Here is a 14,322-nt window from a genome sequence, read left to right on the forward strand (position 1 = left end):
TTGAGGTTAGGTGCATCTTCTCAGACTGAACCCAGACCTGTCAGTCTTCTGCTGTACATATGCTGGGGGCCTCATATCAGCTGGTGTATGCTGCCTGGTTGGTGTTCCAGTGTTTGAAAGATCTCGGGGTCCAGGTTAATTAATACTGCTGGTCCTCCTACAGGGTCACCCTCCTCCTCAACTTCTTCCAGCTTTTTCCTAATTCAACCACTGGGGTCAGCAGCTTGTCCATTGGTTGGATACAAATATCTGCATCTGACTCTTTCAGCTGCTTGTTGGGTCTACTGGAGTGTAGTCATGATAGGTCCTTTTTGTGAGTGCTCCATAGCCTCAGTAATAGTTTCAGGCCTTGGGGCCTCCTCTTGAGCTGGATCCCACTTTGGGCCTGACCCTGGACCTTCTTTTCCTCAGGCTCCTCTCCATTTCCATCCCTGCAGTTTTTTCAGACCAGAACAAATATGGGTTAGAGTTTCAACAGTGGCATGGCAACCCCCTTCCTCATTTGAGGGAAAGTCGAGAGCAGGTGGGGATGGGGGGAGGTGGCAACCTGATCTGGTATTGGGTGAGGGAAAAGGACTGAAGCCCTGAAGACCAGCAAAAAGAATGGAAACACGCAACCTCAACCTCGGCAGGTAAGTGGTTGGGGGAACCCTCCAGAATGCATCAGAGACCTGGGAGGTGAGAGACTCTCAGGACTCAAAGAGCGGGAACTTAGTAAGGAGAGGAAACTTACAGTTCCTACCTCCAGCAGAAGACAGAGCATCAAGTGAGGGAGGGGATTGCCATCCCACAGTCAAAACTATGACCCATAAATTTTTTTCTTGAAGCCACTCAGTCAGTGGTATTTTGTCATGGCAGTCCAAACAGATTGAGAGAGATTTGAATTCTATTTCTTCCACTAGCTGACATTGAATAAACCTGGAAAAAATCATATTATATTCTGATTCCCCATTAACTTTTTATTATAAACTGTCCAAGGTTTCTTATTTAGCAACACATAGCACCTTTCATATTAAACACTGAATCTCACCATCATTCTTCTGTCCTTCTTAAGAAATGATGTGCAACCACAGACTTGGAATATGTTTAAAACAGAGACCCCCTAAGCCACCAACAGGAGCAGGAATGTAGACGGTTCTTTCTTGATTATGACTAATAAGTTTTCTGGCAGACTTTTGCTGTGGATCTGAGGTGGGAGTGGCACCCAATAACAGCTCCTTCTCACAGTTTGGGAGTAGGAGTGGACAGAGGGACTGGGACTTTCAGCTCCAGGGGACCATGTTTGAGTCTTGTCATTTGCATTCCCAGCCAGCATTACAGAAATGCTGAATTTGCTAGGGGGTCATTCTCATTTGTGTTTTCTGAATGAAGATAAATATGAGAATTATTTACATCAGTGGCTCTTAGAAGTTGAGCTCGGCTGTATCTGTGGACGATGTTTTATCTCTAAGGAGAGCAGTTTGTTTTGGAAACTTGAAAGGCCGAGTGCTCCCATAACTGTGTGGTTTCTTAAACATTGTCTCCATGCTGTGTGAGTCAGCCACACTTCACATGCATAGCTGTTGGCTCTGGGTGGCATGCAAAGGGAGCAGTCAAATGGATTCTAGCTTTGTTGGGAAATAAATGGCAGGGTGGGACGTGAGGAGACTCTCTAAGTAATGACACAGACACAAGCTTCCATTTCTCCTTGTGACATTTTATTTTTCCTGGTAGTCACTGTGGTTTCAAGTTATGAGAAAAACACATCAGAACACTTTCTTAAAAAGTAAAAAAAAAATTCTGGAAGGAGCCTTTAAGAACCCCTGAAACTATGAAGGATTATTTTTATGGTGACATTTCACATGTGTTTAGGTAACCCACACATGGAGTAGTCCCTGTATCTCGCTGTGCTACCACTCAATCATGCTTTTCATGTAGAATGTTCTATAAACAAATTGTACATTACAAACCCCAGGTCTTTATCATGCAGATTCTAGTTCCATTCTCAGAGACAAGGGCTTTTTTCACTTGCCTATTAATTATCAAAAGAAAGTTTATTCATAATCATTTGTTTATTTTTTTCTATGTAATGCTCTAAAAAAATTGGGTTCGGCACGGGTAATACTGTGTTTTGCTCTAGGTTTTCCAGTGTCCGGCTGCTTTATGAAACTGAAGTTTACAAGGTTTTGCATAGACATTGCTTCATGCCCCCTCCTTCGTTTTCTAACCCTGAAGTGTTTTTGCTCACATGGGATATAGAATTTTAAGACCTGTTTATTATATTTATTGAGACATTAAAATCGCAGTAAATGCTGTTAGACAGTGGAGTGAATGGTTCTTATTGAAATGCAAAGTCAGTTAGGAATAGAAACTTGAGAAGAGGTAGGCTGCAGTGAGCCCAGGGTAACCTTTTCATCAATTGCAGCCTTGTAGTGGATGGGGAAAAAGACATGTGAGATAATATGCTTTCATTAAAACCTACTTTTGGAAATTCAATATCAGAATATGCTTTAATTTAAAATAAAGATCATTACCCAAAGTTATTTCTCACAAAAAGAAAGACCTCATACATCATTTTAAGTTACACATAGATTATTAAGTCAAGGGAAAGTAGTTATTGTTAAGTCTTTACTTACAGGCTCAGCAAAAAGCCCCAAAGATAATTTTTTTTCTTTTACGTTTTTATGCTACTCAGACAGTTGGACTTCTTGATTATACTTTTATGGGCTGAAGGAACATAAAACTTAATGTTTGCTAAGCTATGAGTTTGTGTTCTTTCTCTTTGTTGCATTATTTATGTGAACTACGTGTTTGTATTTATTTTTGCTGTATAATCTTTTTTGCTCTGTGAATCTAAGCTCAGAGCCCACTACAGTTTAGGGCATTGACATCCCTGTAAAGCTTCATTGTTTTCTACAATCATCAGGTTATAATAGCAAAATAGCAAAGTGTCCTAGACCAGGGTGGACATTCATGGAAACAGGGCAAAGATCTGAGTGCAGAGCATATACTGAGAACACACTAATCATGCTAGCTTGATTCTTCACCACTATTTGTGAAGGAGTGGTTGACACTAACACAATCCTTTTGTATAATCCTCAAGGAAAGGTGGGGTTTGGATTATTATTTTGTATAACTTAGTTTTTTATAGCATTACTAAAAACTCAAATGGCTGGGGATTGAAGTCGTGCTTGTGTATCAAAACTGTCTTTTTGATATTCTGTGCATTTAGATTATTGCTTCTTTGGCATGTCTATGCTTCAAATGCTTTCAGGGATTCTTGACTCCCCCACCTCAAGCTCTGATAGTACTCGAGTTGAGGGAGAAAAGATGGAAAACTTATTCTACCTTTTCTTTAGTGAGCCACAGATGTCCTATTCCTACAAGGTACATTCTACAAATACAGCCACAACTATCCCTGGAAGCTCAGTGTACTGCCATCAGCTTAAGACACCACAGTGATATAATGGCATCTTATCTTATGCCAGGACTGTGGTAAAAGTTTGGCTTATGCTGCTAATGGCCTTGCATCTTCCTCTCAATAAGACATCTCCCCCACCCCCCAACACTTCTTTTCCTGTAGTGTTTTCAAGCCAAACCCAGTTTATAAATTTTAAGACTAATTAATTAAGGTTTTATTATGGTTTGAATTCTGAGATGGGCACTAGTCTAGCATCCTATATAACTTAATTTACATTAGTTAAGTTTTAGTCTGACTATTGTAGGTACCCATCTAAGAAAAGAAATTGTATAGAAAGGCCAACCATGACTAACTACAATTTCAAGATCTCTTTATGACTTTTGTTGCTTTTGTGATGGACTGTTGAGGAATCATGTCTACCCATGTCTGAGCCACCAGGAAGCCATAATAGGCTCTTCAGAGGAGAACCTAAGAGAGTGCTTGCTAGCTTTGTTAATGACAGTGTGGCAGCCTTATGAATTAAGTTGCAAAGTGAATTTATGAATTGAGAGGAATGCTGAAGGAGATCATCTGCAAGGCCCCACACATGCTGGTTTTTTAATGGGTTGAATTATAAAGATATACAGTTTCTGATAATATGGACGATACCCTTCATTACTGTGTATGCTAGCAACCACTGCATGATGTAAGTAATTTACTCCTCTTCATAAAATTCCAGGCACAGATGCACAGGATCCCGAATCAGCAAACAGTGAAGCTATACTACACATTAGAGGGATCCAGATCCTGGGTTAGGATTGGAATGTCTCTGAAAATCCTCTACTTCATGATTATATCAGAGGCTTATGCTGGAAAAAAAAGTGGTTCATGATTGTTTTCCTTCCATAGTTCATTGGAAAGCCAGTGTTTTCTGCTAAAGGCAACAGTATATAGAATGTAATGTTGGGCTTGAGTGACCTTTAAATGTACAGGTGTGATTGGATCAGGGAGGAGAAAGAGGGCAGAGATCAAGACACAGAAAGAACAAAGTTGATGTGTATATTATATAACATAGTTGCTTGATGGGCAGCCAGGAAAATTGGCTCTAAAGTTCCTTCTGTTGTCATGAGCTGTAACATCATCTGTCTGGTTTTATGATTCTAGTTATGCTCAGATGTGATGCACCATATGCTAAAGCCACAGAGAGGAAGGTGTCTGAGTATGGCAGACTTCTGTACCAATTCCTAGTATGGAATGGAAAGATTATAAAAGCCAGAGGTTAGGGAGGACACATGGGAAACTGTCTTTTGGATGCATCAAGGATGTTGTATTCATGAACTTGCAGTGGCTATGCTTGGCTATACAAGACCTGTACAAGATCTATCCATGCAGAAACTCACTGTAAATGGGGTGGGGTTCATACCCCACCCCATTATACCCGTTATAACTAAGGAACCTTGGCAAGATAAGAGCTGCTGAAATTGAAAGTGCCAGTTCAGTTCAGGGAAATGGCCCCTATTAGATTGCCCATGTTTTGGTGGATAGGCATGCACATAAGGGTAGCCCTGGCTAGACTTAGTGCACTATTAAGACAGAATGTGAATTTGGTACAGGGTTGTGGGCTGTGGACATCTGGGAAGAGGTGGAGAGGAAATTCAGACACTGATGTTATCAAGATACATTGTATAGAGGTATGAAATTATTAAGTAAGGATTTTTTTCTAAAGACTCTGTTAGGGACTTTGATCCTATTAGTGAAATATGTTCCTTTGAACTTTAGAATACATTAAGATGCTACATTTTGTTGTTCAACTAGCCCTCATCTGCTAACAAAAAAACTGTTGTCACTGAAGGTCAATGGTTCTCTTTGCCTCCTTTATTTCAACAATCCATCACCTCCACTCCCTTCTTACTACCCATCTCATAATGAAGACTCTGACCTAATGCACGGTGGCACCAGTGTGATGTTCTTCACAAGTGCACAGGGTCAGCAAGCTTGATTTGGCCCTCTGAGGCCACAAGATAAAGAAATCCTTCCTCTGTTGTTCCTTTGAGTATTTTGTTAACATCCATGCAAAAGCAGCTTATATAATCCCTATCACACAGCTGTTAAGATATCATATTTATGTGTTTTGTAAAAGTAGACCCTAAGCACATTAGGTTAACTGTACAATTTCACTTGTACAGTTCACCTCAATAAATGGCCAAAGGATTAGCATACATGTCTAGCTTCTGCACTAGACTTCTTAGTTGGATATTTACAATTCTCAACTAAGTTTCTGTTGTTTGTTTTATGAGTTTGCAACTTGCACTGACTGTGTTTCTTACTTTCTTTTCTTCCCTCAACGTGTCTGCCAAAATAAAATATAAATGCTAAAATTCATTGACATCACTCCTTAGACGACTATTTAGGTGAATTATGTAGAATCAAGTTCTTGTGTCTAAACTTTTAATTATTGTATTTATAAACTCAAGCTTTTCTGCTTGTAATTTCCTTCCAAGTGAGATGAATATATATAGAATTAGACTTAAATATAAGAATATTAACAATGTATAAGTTATTTTAGTGTAAGACATTATATATTTCTTGGGCAATATAGATGTTTACTTGTGAAAGAAAACTTAATACTCCTACTTTTTAAAAGAGTATGTTAGAAAACAGGAGCAAGAAAGAAAAAAAAAACCAAAAACATGTGATCCCAGAAGTAGGGTCCTATTTTCAGGAGAACTCACTGAGCTCACATTTACAAGAGTGTAAATGTTTACCTAAGCAAGAAGGTGAAGTCTGTAATGCCCAATAAAGGACATTGTGCAGTGCTCCTTTACGGAAAACATTCAGCAGACAGTGGGTGTTTTACACAAAGTCCAGTGAGTTGTCTGAGGCAATTTACTCATCTATACACTATGCTTAAAATAAACACTACCTGGGAACTTGCCAGCCTGGTTTTTTCTACCTCTTACTCCACACCCTAGATTTTGTCACCTGCCAAAGTCAAATATGTCTTATCTAAACAGTTGAGATAAGCATGGAGTCAGACCCACTATGGTCCGATCAACAAACCTCTCCAAAACCAGAAATGAAACACAATATCACCAGATTAAACAGTCTACAGTGCAATCATGTTTGCGTTTAAAGATTTTATTCGGGAAGGATTACAGTCTTGGTATCCATTTTTCCCTCTGCCTAGACAAGGAGGCGACATTCTGACTCAAACAAAATGCATTTGTTCTCCAATAATTTAACTTGTACAGTTCTTATAAACAAGACCTATAGGGCTATGCAGCCTACTGCCTTAATCAGAAACGTACGGTTTTACCCTCCTCTATGCAAGTTTGCTTGGCATGTACCTCTCTTGAGTTGTATATCACATGGATTTCTTTCTTCCCAGCTAGAGTCTGTAGCCTATGTGTAAAACATTTAGAATTCTTCTCTTTTGTTGCCTTTACTTTAGAACAAAGCCCCACCATAATAAAATCCCCTAGAAAGAGAAGATGGGTTACATGAAGTTGAATTTTAAAATTACTGAATCTACAAAAGTGTGCTATTATTTCTTTTAAGGAACATACTATTTTAAAAGTTAAGAAGCTCTGCAAGGGGTGGAAATATATGAAGCCTGCAAGGGTAGGAACTACTTAAAGTGTGCAAGGGGAAGGGCTATAGCTGCCAACTTTTGCCACTCTATCTCCAGGGTTAGGACGAATCAGATTTTGAAGTCTGAATATTTGTTCAATGAATGAGTTCCTGGTGTTTTCAGAAAGGAATCCTCTCTCCTTTGTGAATGAATGCAACTATTTCAGAATAATTGCATCCTTTGCTGATCTTGCAAAAGATACTTCTGGAATGACTGTCATTGATCCTTTAGGGAAATGATCCCTTTGATATCCCATGATGTCATCTGCAGCTCTTTTTAATAGAAATCAAATGAAATGGGTCATGGCAGCCTTATCATTTTGTGGAGGAACATTTCCAGGGGTTATTTATTAATGATGTTGCATTTCTGACTAGGGATCTTTTCATATACTGCCTGCTAACTTGGAAACGGCCCATTTCCCCATAGTTCTTCATGTGCACAGGATTAACTCAGCTGAAATTGTCTTTGGTTTTCTACCATGTTATCCTTCAAAATGGAAATAAGAAATATGACTCTTTTTTAACATATATTTTGTTTTAAAAGAACAAATATATCTACAGTGGCACATGGAGTTACTATATTCTATGATATATAAACATGTTTAGAAGTTTTTAAACTGACAAAACAATGTTTTCATACTGGCCTTTTCCTGCCTTCCTTGTTGCTGATCCTCACCCTCCACTTCTGTTCCCTTCCCACTCCCTCTGTCCCTGACCTCCATCTGGTAGGCCCTTTCTGCTTGCATGTCAGCCCTTTTACTTTTTGAGTACCTACAATGGCAGACTATCACACACAATAGAGCTGTTCATAACAGCATGGCTGTATACGGATCCATTTCCCTTATAAAAAAGCAGGGCCCAAAAAAACCTATGAAGTCTCTACAGGAGACACACAGCTGATCAGTTGCAGACCCATGTTCTACATCCAAGTCTGTTTGGATTTCAGAATATATATATATATATATATATATATATATATATATATATATATATTCCAATAGTTTGTAGTAGAAACTACAACTTTTGATTGTTTTTTTTGTAAGTTAAAACATCTTATTGAACATAAATTGTGGACTTAAATGAGAAGAACATTTTTAAGATGTAGAACAAATACAAATATGAACAGCAGAGTGCTGTTCTTTTATGGGGTATTAATAAACAAGACATTGTTTTATCATTCATTTAACATAGATAGGCTTACCATCACTAAAAATTACTGGAAATCTTCAAGAGCCTGTATATGTGAATATGTAAAGAATGCCAAGCTAAGCATCTGCTAAGATTCCTACAGCATGGCTGAGGGAATAATGTCTCCTAGGGAAAGACTGAGAACTTACCTCATAGTTAAATCTACACATACATACTCCCTGCATTTTTGCTTCAGTCTTTCTTTGCATACTCGTGTGTGTGTGTGTGTGTGTGTGTGTGTGTGTGTGTTGTAAGTCAGTGTTCACATGTATGAACATATTTGCAGAGGTCAGGGGTCAACATTGGGTATCTTCCTCTTCTCTATCTTGATTTTTGAAACAGGGTCTCTCACTTTACCTGGAGCTCACTGGTTTGGCCACACTGGCTATTGAGTTCCAGGAATCTTCCTGTGTCAGGCTTCCCAGCTCTGAGATTACAACTGCAGGCTGTGATGCCCATATGTTTTTATGTGGATGTTGAGGATCTGAGCTGAGGTCCCCAGGCTTGAGCAGCAAGCACTTTACTCCCTGACCCATCTACCTAGCCCTCACTTCCTATTTTCTACAATTTATAATGCTCAGATAAGAGACACAGATAGAAGGAGATTCATTTTCTCTTCTGAGCGCTGGCCAAAACTATAAGTAGCACTAGCCACGCATCACCTTTCCCACAATACAAACAGATTTTCTCAGTGTGGGCACGCCCACATTCTTGCTGTCTGAGCATCTTGGAGCATGTGTACTGGCAGGCAACATTAAGAGTGCAGTGTGATTTCTGTCTCCCAAGGGTGAATAAAATGTTGAGATGAATGTGGTAGCAAGCTGCCCTGTGGTCTACAGTAGTTTTCCTCCAGCATTGGGTGTGTTCTTTGGCCTAATTGAGCAAAGCCAAGCCATACATTTAAAACTGTTTTGCTTCATTTTTAGAACATTTTTCCTATCACATACATTTTGACAGGTTTTTTCCCCTTTTGGAGCCCTCCAGGTGTGGATATTTTCAGTTGGGGATTAGTACACAGGTGTTTCCTTATGAAGGAATCTCACATTTGATGCTTGGATCTTTTGTGAGTGAGTTTCTTGGAAACATGCACTCTTTGGAGGCATCCATGCTGCATTTGGTTTCTGTCTTAGTCAGGGTTACTATTACTGGGATAAAGTACCAAGACTGAAAAAGCAATTTTGGGAAGTAAGTATTTATCTGGCTTACACTTCCATATCACTGTTCCATAAGGAAGGAAGTCAGGACAGGAACTCAAACAGGGCTAGAACTTTGAAGCAGAAGCTGATGCAGAAGTTATGGAGTGTTGTTTACTGGCTTGCTCATCATGGCATGCTTAGCTTCTTCCTTATAGAACCCAAGACGACAAGCAGAGTGTTAGCACCATCCATAATGGGCTGATCCCTCACCCATAAATCACTAATTAAGAAAAAGTCATGCAGCTGGATCTTATGGAGGCATTTTCCCAATTGATATTTCTTCCTTTCAGATAACTCTAGATTGTGTCACAGAAAATTATTCAACACAGCTTCATACAACAAATCTAGGGGACTGTGTGTGCTGATTTATGTAATTCAACCATTAAAGATGGATCATGATGGAATGCCTTTTGATGATTGAATTCATTTGCAAAGATTTCACCAACTTGTCCTTGCATCTATGTTTATGAGAAATATTGGCCTATAACTGTCTTTGAGTCTTTGTCTGGTTTGAAGATTGGAATGTTATTATTACTGAAAATTACTGCTTTTATATCACTGGATGTTATAAGCCTGTTTATATTATTATGTATGTTTGAGAGTTCTTACGTATCTAGATGTTCATTAATTTCTTTTAGGTTTTCAAGGTTGGTGGAATATAGAACTTTAAAACATGACCTTACAAATCTCTGCATCTCCTCATTGTGTGTTGTAATTGCCTTTGGTTTCTTCTCTAATCTTGTGGATCTGGGTCATTTCTCCTTCTTATGGTTAATTTGGCCAAAGTTGTAACAGTCTTTATAATTTTAAAATTAATAATTATTGAAAATGATATAGTCAAAAGACAAATGTATCCTGTGAGTTTTACTTGAATATAAACAATGCTATTATGTTTTGAGGGTGAAATATTATACTAAATTGATTACCAATATTTTTTGAATTTTTTCACAAATCTCTTACTATGTCACTTAAGAAATATAAAAAGTTCTAGGGTGATTATTGCCTGATGAATTACAACATTACTTGGGTTTTTACTTAGGGATCCCTAGGATTCACTTAGACTTCCCTTAGACCAAACTATAAAACCAAAGGAAACATTTTTATACATCAGTTAGTTACATTTATTTTCTACTTTAATCTGAGTTTCATGTAGTTTGTTTTATATTACCTCAAGAAATGCTATGAATTAATCTCTTAATTTTAGTAATTTGTGCTGCTTGGTGTAATCTAATAATAAGGAGATTTGGCAGAAAATCTGACTCTTAGATTTCTATAGGAACACTAATTTTTAAACTGAGACAGGAGATTATTATTAGAGTGGAAATATCATATTCTACTTGGTACAATATTTGTTGGTGAATTTGGGCTCTGTTCCCAGAAATGTTAAATTACCTTTGGTTAGTTTTCTGTTCCATCCTGTGCTTCAATTTCCAGTTTTTTTTTTTCCTTATTTTTTTTCTTGGGCCTTTTGCCAGCATTAACTAGTAAATGTGTACTTTAAGATTTGAGGAGAGAGACATAGTAAATTGTCTCAGTGATCAAAATAAATATATCAAAATTGTGATTATCCACACTGTGATTTTTCTCCTGGAAATCTTTAATCCCATGAGAGCTTCTTCAGTGTCTCCTTGGCACAAATCCCTCATGACAATTTTGTGCTGTTTCAGCCTAATATATCCATGGGAAACAGATTGGTTTTAATGAAATTTTAATGAATCCACCTGATTTAAAGTACAATATAGTGTTCTACACACTTTCACTCCCACATCCCTAGAAAAAATTTAAATTATATTTCTGGGATTCGATGATCTATTTTTGTCTGTGATCATCTGAATCTCAACACCAAAGAAGGCTTCATCAGATGTTTTGAGTAAGCTGACATGCATTAACAATTACTGGCATAAAACTAGGCCACAGTGATTTAACGGATGATCTGCCTACCATTCTTGTAGTATGCAAAAATGTTAAATGTATTTCATTTATCAGTGAAAGGCTTATTTACACTTCTTCTTTAACATAACATGGCTGTAGTATTTGTAGTGTCCTAGTTAGGGTTACTATTGCTATGATAAAATGCCATGACCTAAAGCACACTGAGGGAAGAGGGTTTATTTGGCTTACTCTCATATGTCATAGTCCATTACAAAAGGAAGTACGGGCTAGATATCAAGCAGGTCTGATACCTGGAGGCAGGAGGGAGCCATGAAGGAATGCTGCTTACTCTCTTGCTCACCATGGCTTGCTCAGCCTGCTTTCTTACAGAACACAGGAATGACACCACCCACAATGGACTGGACCCTCTCCCATCAATCACTAATTAAAAAAAAAAAAAAAAAAAAAAAAAAAAAAACTCTACAGGGTTGCCTACAGTCTGATGCCTTCTTCTCAGTTGAGACTTGCTCTATCTAGATAACTCTAGCTTATGTCAAAATGACTTAAAACTAGCCAGCACAGAGAGCAACTGAAACATTTTAAAATTTGACACCTGACACATTGCATGTTCTGAGACATGATCTTTGGAGTGGGCAAGTATACACACTGGAGTTAAAGTTCACGTGTGCTCTAACTACTGCTCCTGAACCTTTTGCCTGAAATGGCTAAACATCATTTCACAGCGGACTTATGGTAATTTACATTTTTTCTTTGTCTTTTTTTTCCCACAGCTGTTGTGAACTTGGACAACTCTGTGGTGGACCTGGAGACCCTTCAAGCTCTCTATGAGAATGTGAGTAGGGACAGTTCTCTCTGTGTGATATATGCAGTACATGTGTATTTTTACACGTGAGCTGGCTGTTTAATGTCCTCTGAGGAAACTCAATCTCCATGCAGTGAACTTAGGTAGGGTTTCATAATACTTTCTAGGAACATATTGGGCAAATGTGGCTTCTCAAGGCTGACTTGAAAGATGTCTCTTATGAAGTTATTCATATTTCCTCTTCTGAAATAATAGCAGTGTCTATGTGGGTACTGACTTGAGCTAAGCATTGCTCTGTCGAATTTGCAGTTGTAGAAGATTTTGCTAGTTTTTAGCCTTTCAAAGTAAACTAATTTTGCATATGTTAATATTTGATGTGGGACAAATTTAGACATGCAGACTCTCTGCTAGTCTCCTTTTAAAAAGTGTTCTGCATAGCTTTACAGTTTTTAATCTTTTATTTGAAACTGATAATTTTTACATGTTCATGATATACAAAATGATGTCATGATTTATCAATGTGAAATGAGTCTAATTAAGTCAAATCCTTAGCTCTTGTGGTAAGAACATGGGGAATTTAGTCTCTTAGCAACTTTGCAACCTAAGTGTATCTACCACACTTTGAAATGCATTTCAAAAAAGCCTTTCTTTCTCCACCTTAGCTGAGGGTTGGTATCCTTCACTTATTCTCCTTCCTCTGCTCCCAGCTCCGCTGGGGTAACCACTAATACTCTATTTCTCTAAGCTTAACATTCAGCTTCTACATTAAAGTACAAATGTTTGGTGGGGTTTTTAATGTATGATTTATTTTATTTCACATAAGACTCTCAAACTCCATCTATATTGCATTAAATAACAAATTTCTTTCTTTTTAAGACTGACAAATATTTATTAGTGTGTGTGTGTGTGTGTGTGTGTGTGTCTGTGTGTGTGTTAGTTATAGCTTTATTCATCAATCTGTTAGACACAGAGTGATGCCATTAATTTAGGTATTATGAACAGTGGTGCAGTGACCACAGGGCAGCAGACAGATGCCTCCTAAACATACTGGTGTTAAACCTTTTGAGTCAGTCTGTAGAAGCAAGATTGATCATTCCTGTGATGGCTTTAGACTTGAACTCTGAGGAACATCCATGGAGTTTGCCCATTATGGCAATTCTAATTCACACTAGCACAACCAATATTTGGTATTTACAGACTTTCTTTTTTTTTATATTTTGCTATTCTGGAAGATGCAGATTCAGTTTATATTTCTCTGATGATTAGTGATGCTAAACATAGGCCTTTTGGTTCATTCTATCTCTTGAGAACCACTTATTAAAAATCCTCAGTCTATTTCTTAACTGGATATTTTGTTTTCATTTGTTTAACTACTTGAGTTTCTTAAACATTTTGTATGTTAACTCTACCACATTTAGACATTACTTAGTAGTATGTATCCCTTGATGATTAGTTAATGGTAATCATTAGTAGTTTTGCCAGTTAACTTTTATAATAATTATAATTATTAACAATGTAATAATTAATTTTTTTCTATACCATCATTGCAGATTCCCTGCATTTCAGTTGTGATTATTAGTTACACCATTGAGTTCTGTGCTGGTCTGAGAGGAGATGTCATTAGGTAGCCCCGACTGATCCATCCACCTCTGCCACCCAAGTATAGTTCTAGGATTAAACGAAAGCATCTTTGCACACATAGTTGTCATATAGCCTTCATTTCTGAAAGACTTTTTTTGGGTAATAGTATTGTCAAATGGCTCCTTCTCTTCTTTCTCTTACCACTCTGAATATTTCATCTTACTCTTTCCAGACCAACAAGGTTTGTCCAGAATGCTCTGCTGAGAGTCATAGTAAGACCATTGTTTCAGGGTTTTTGTTTCCTTTACATCCATTTTTTACTCGGGGGGGGGGGGGGGGGGGGGTATGCGCAGGCGCGCGTGCATGCGTGCGTGCGCACGTGCACCAATGCATGTCACTGCTTATGTGTGGAGGTCAGAGTGCAATTTATAGCATTAAGTTCTTTCCACCATTAGATTTCTGGAGATCAAACCCAGGTCATCATGCATGGCACCAAGTGCATTGACATACTGAGCCTTCTCACCACACTGTTGTATATTTCTAATATTTTTCTACTCTAAGATTTCATCCAATGGCTTTCATTTTAGATGATTTTATTTTTTTAGGGAGCTCCTTTTTTGATTTGTCTAGAGGTCTCTGATCCTACTGTATCT

General features: G+C 38.0%; 1 protein-coding gene across 2 annotated transcripts in view; it reads left to right on the forward strand.

Annotated features, from left to right (window-relative positions):
* The window catches only part of Fmn2 (formin 2), a 343,084-nt gene that overhangs the window by 162,133 nt on the left and 166,629 nt on the right, over positions 1 to 14,322 (forward strand). For both annotated transcript variants that reach the window (XM_034520965.2, XM_076914541.1), the window contains exon 8: positions 12,057 to 12,118. In XM_034520965.2, coding sequence (XP_034376856.1) covers positions 12,057 to 12,118 — 62 coding nt within the window. The remainder of the gene's footprint in view (positions 1 to 12,056; positions 12,119 to 14,322) is intronic.

This window comes from Arvicanthis niloticus, chromosome 16 (assembly GCF_011762505.2).
Source record: "Arvicanthis niloticus isolate mArvNil1 chromosome 16, mArvNil1.pat.X, whole genome shotgun sequence".
NCBI classification, from domain to species: domain Eukaryota; kingdom Metazoa; phylum Chordata; class Mammalia; order Rodentia; family Muridae; genus Arvicanthis; species Arvicanthis niloticus.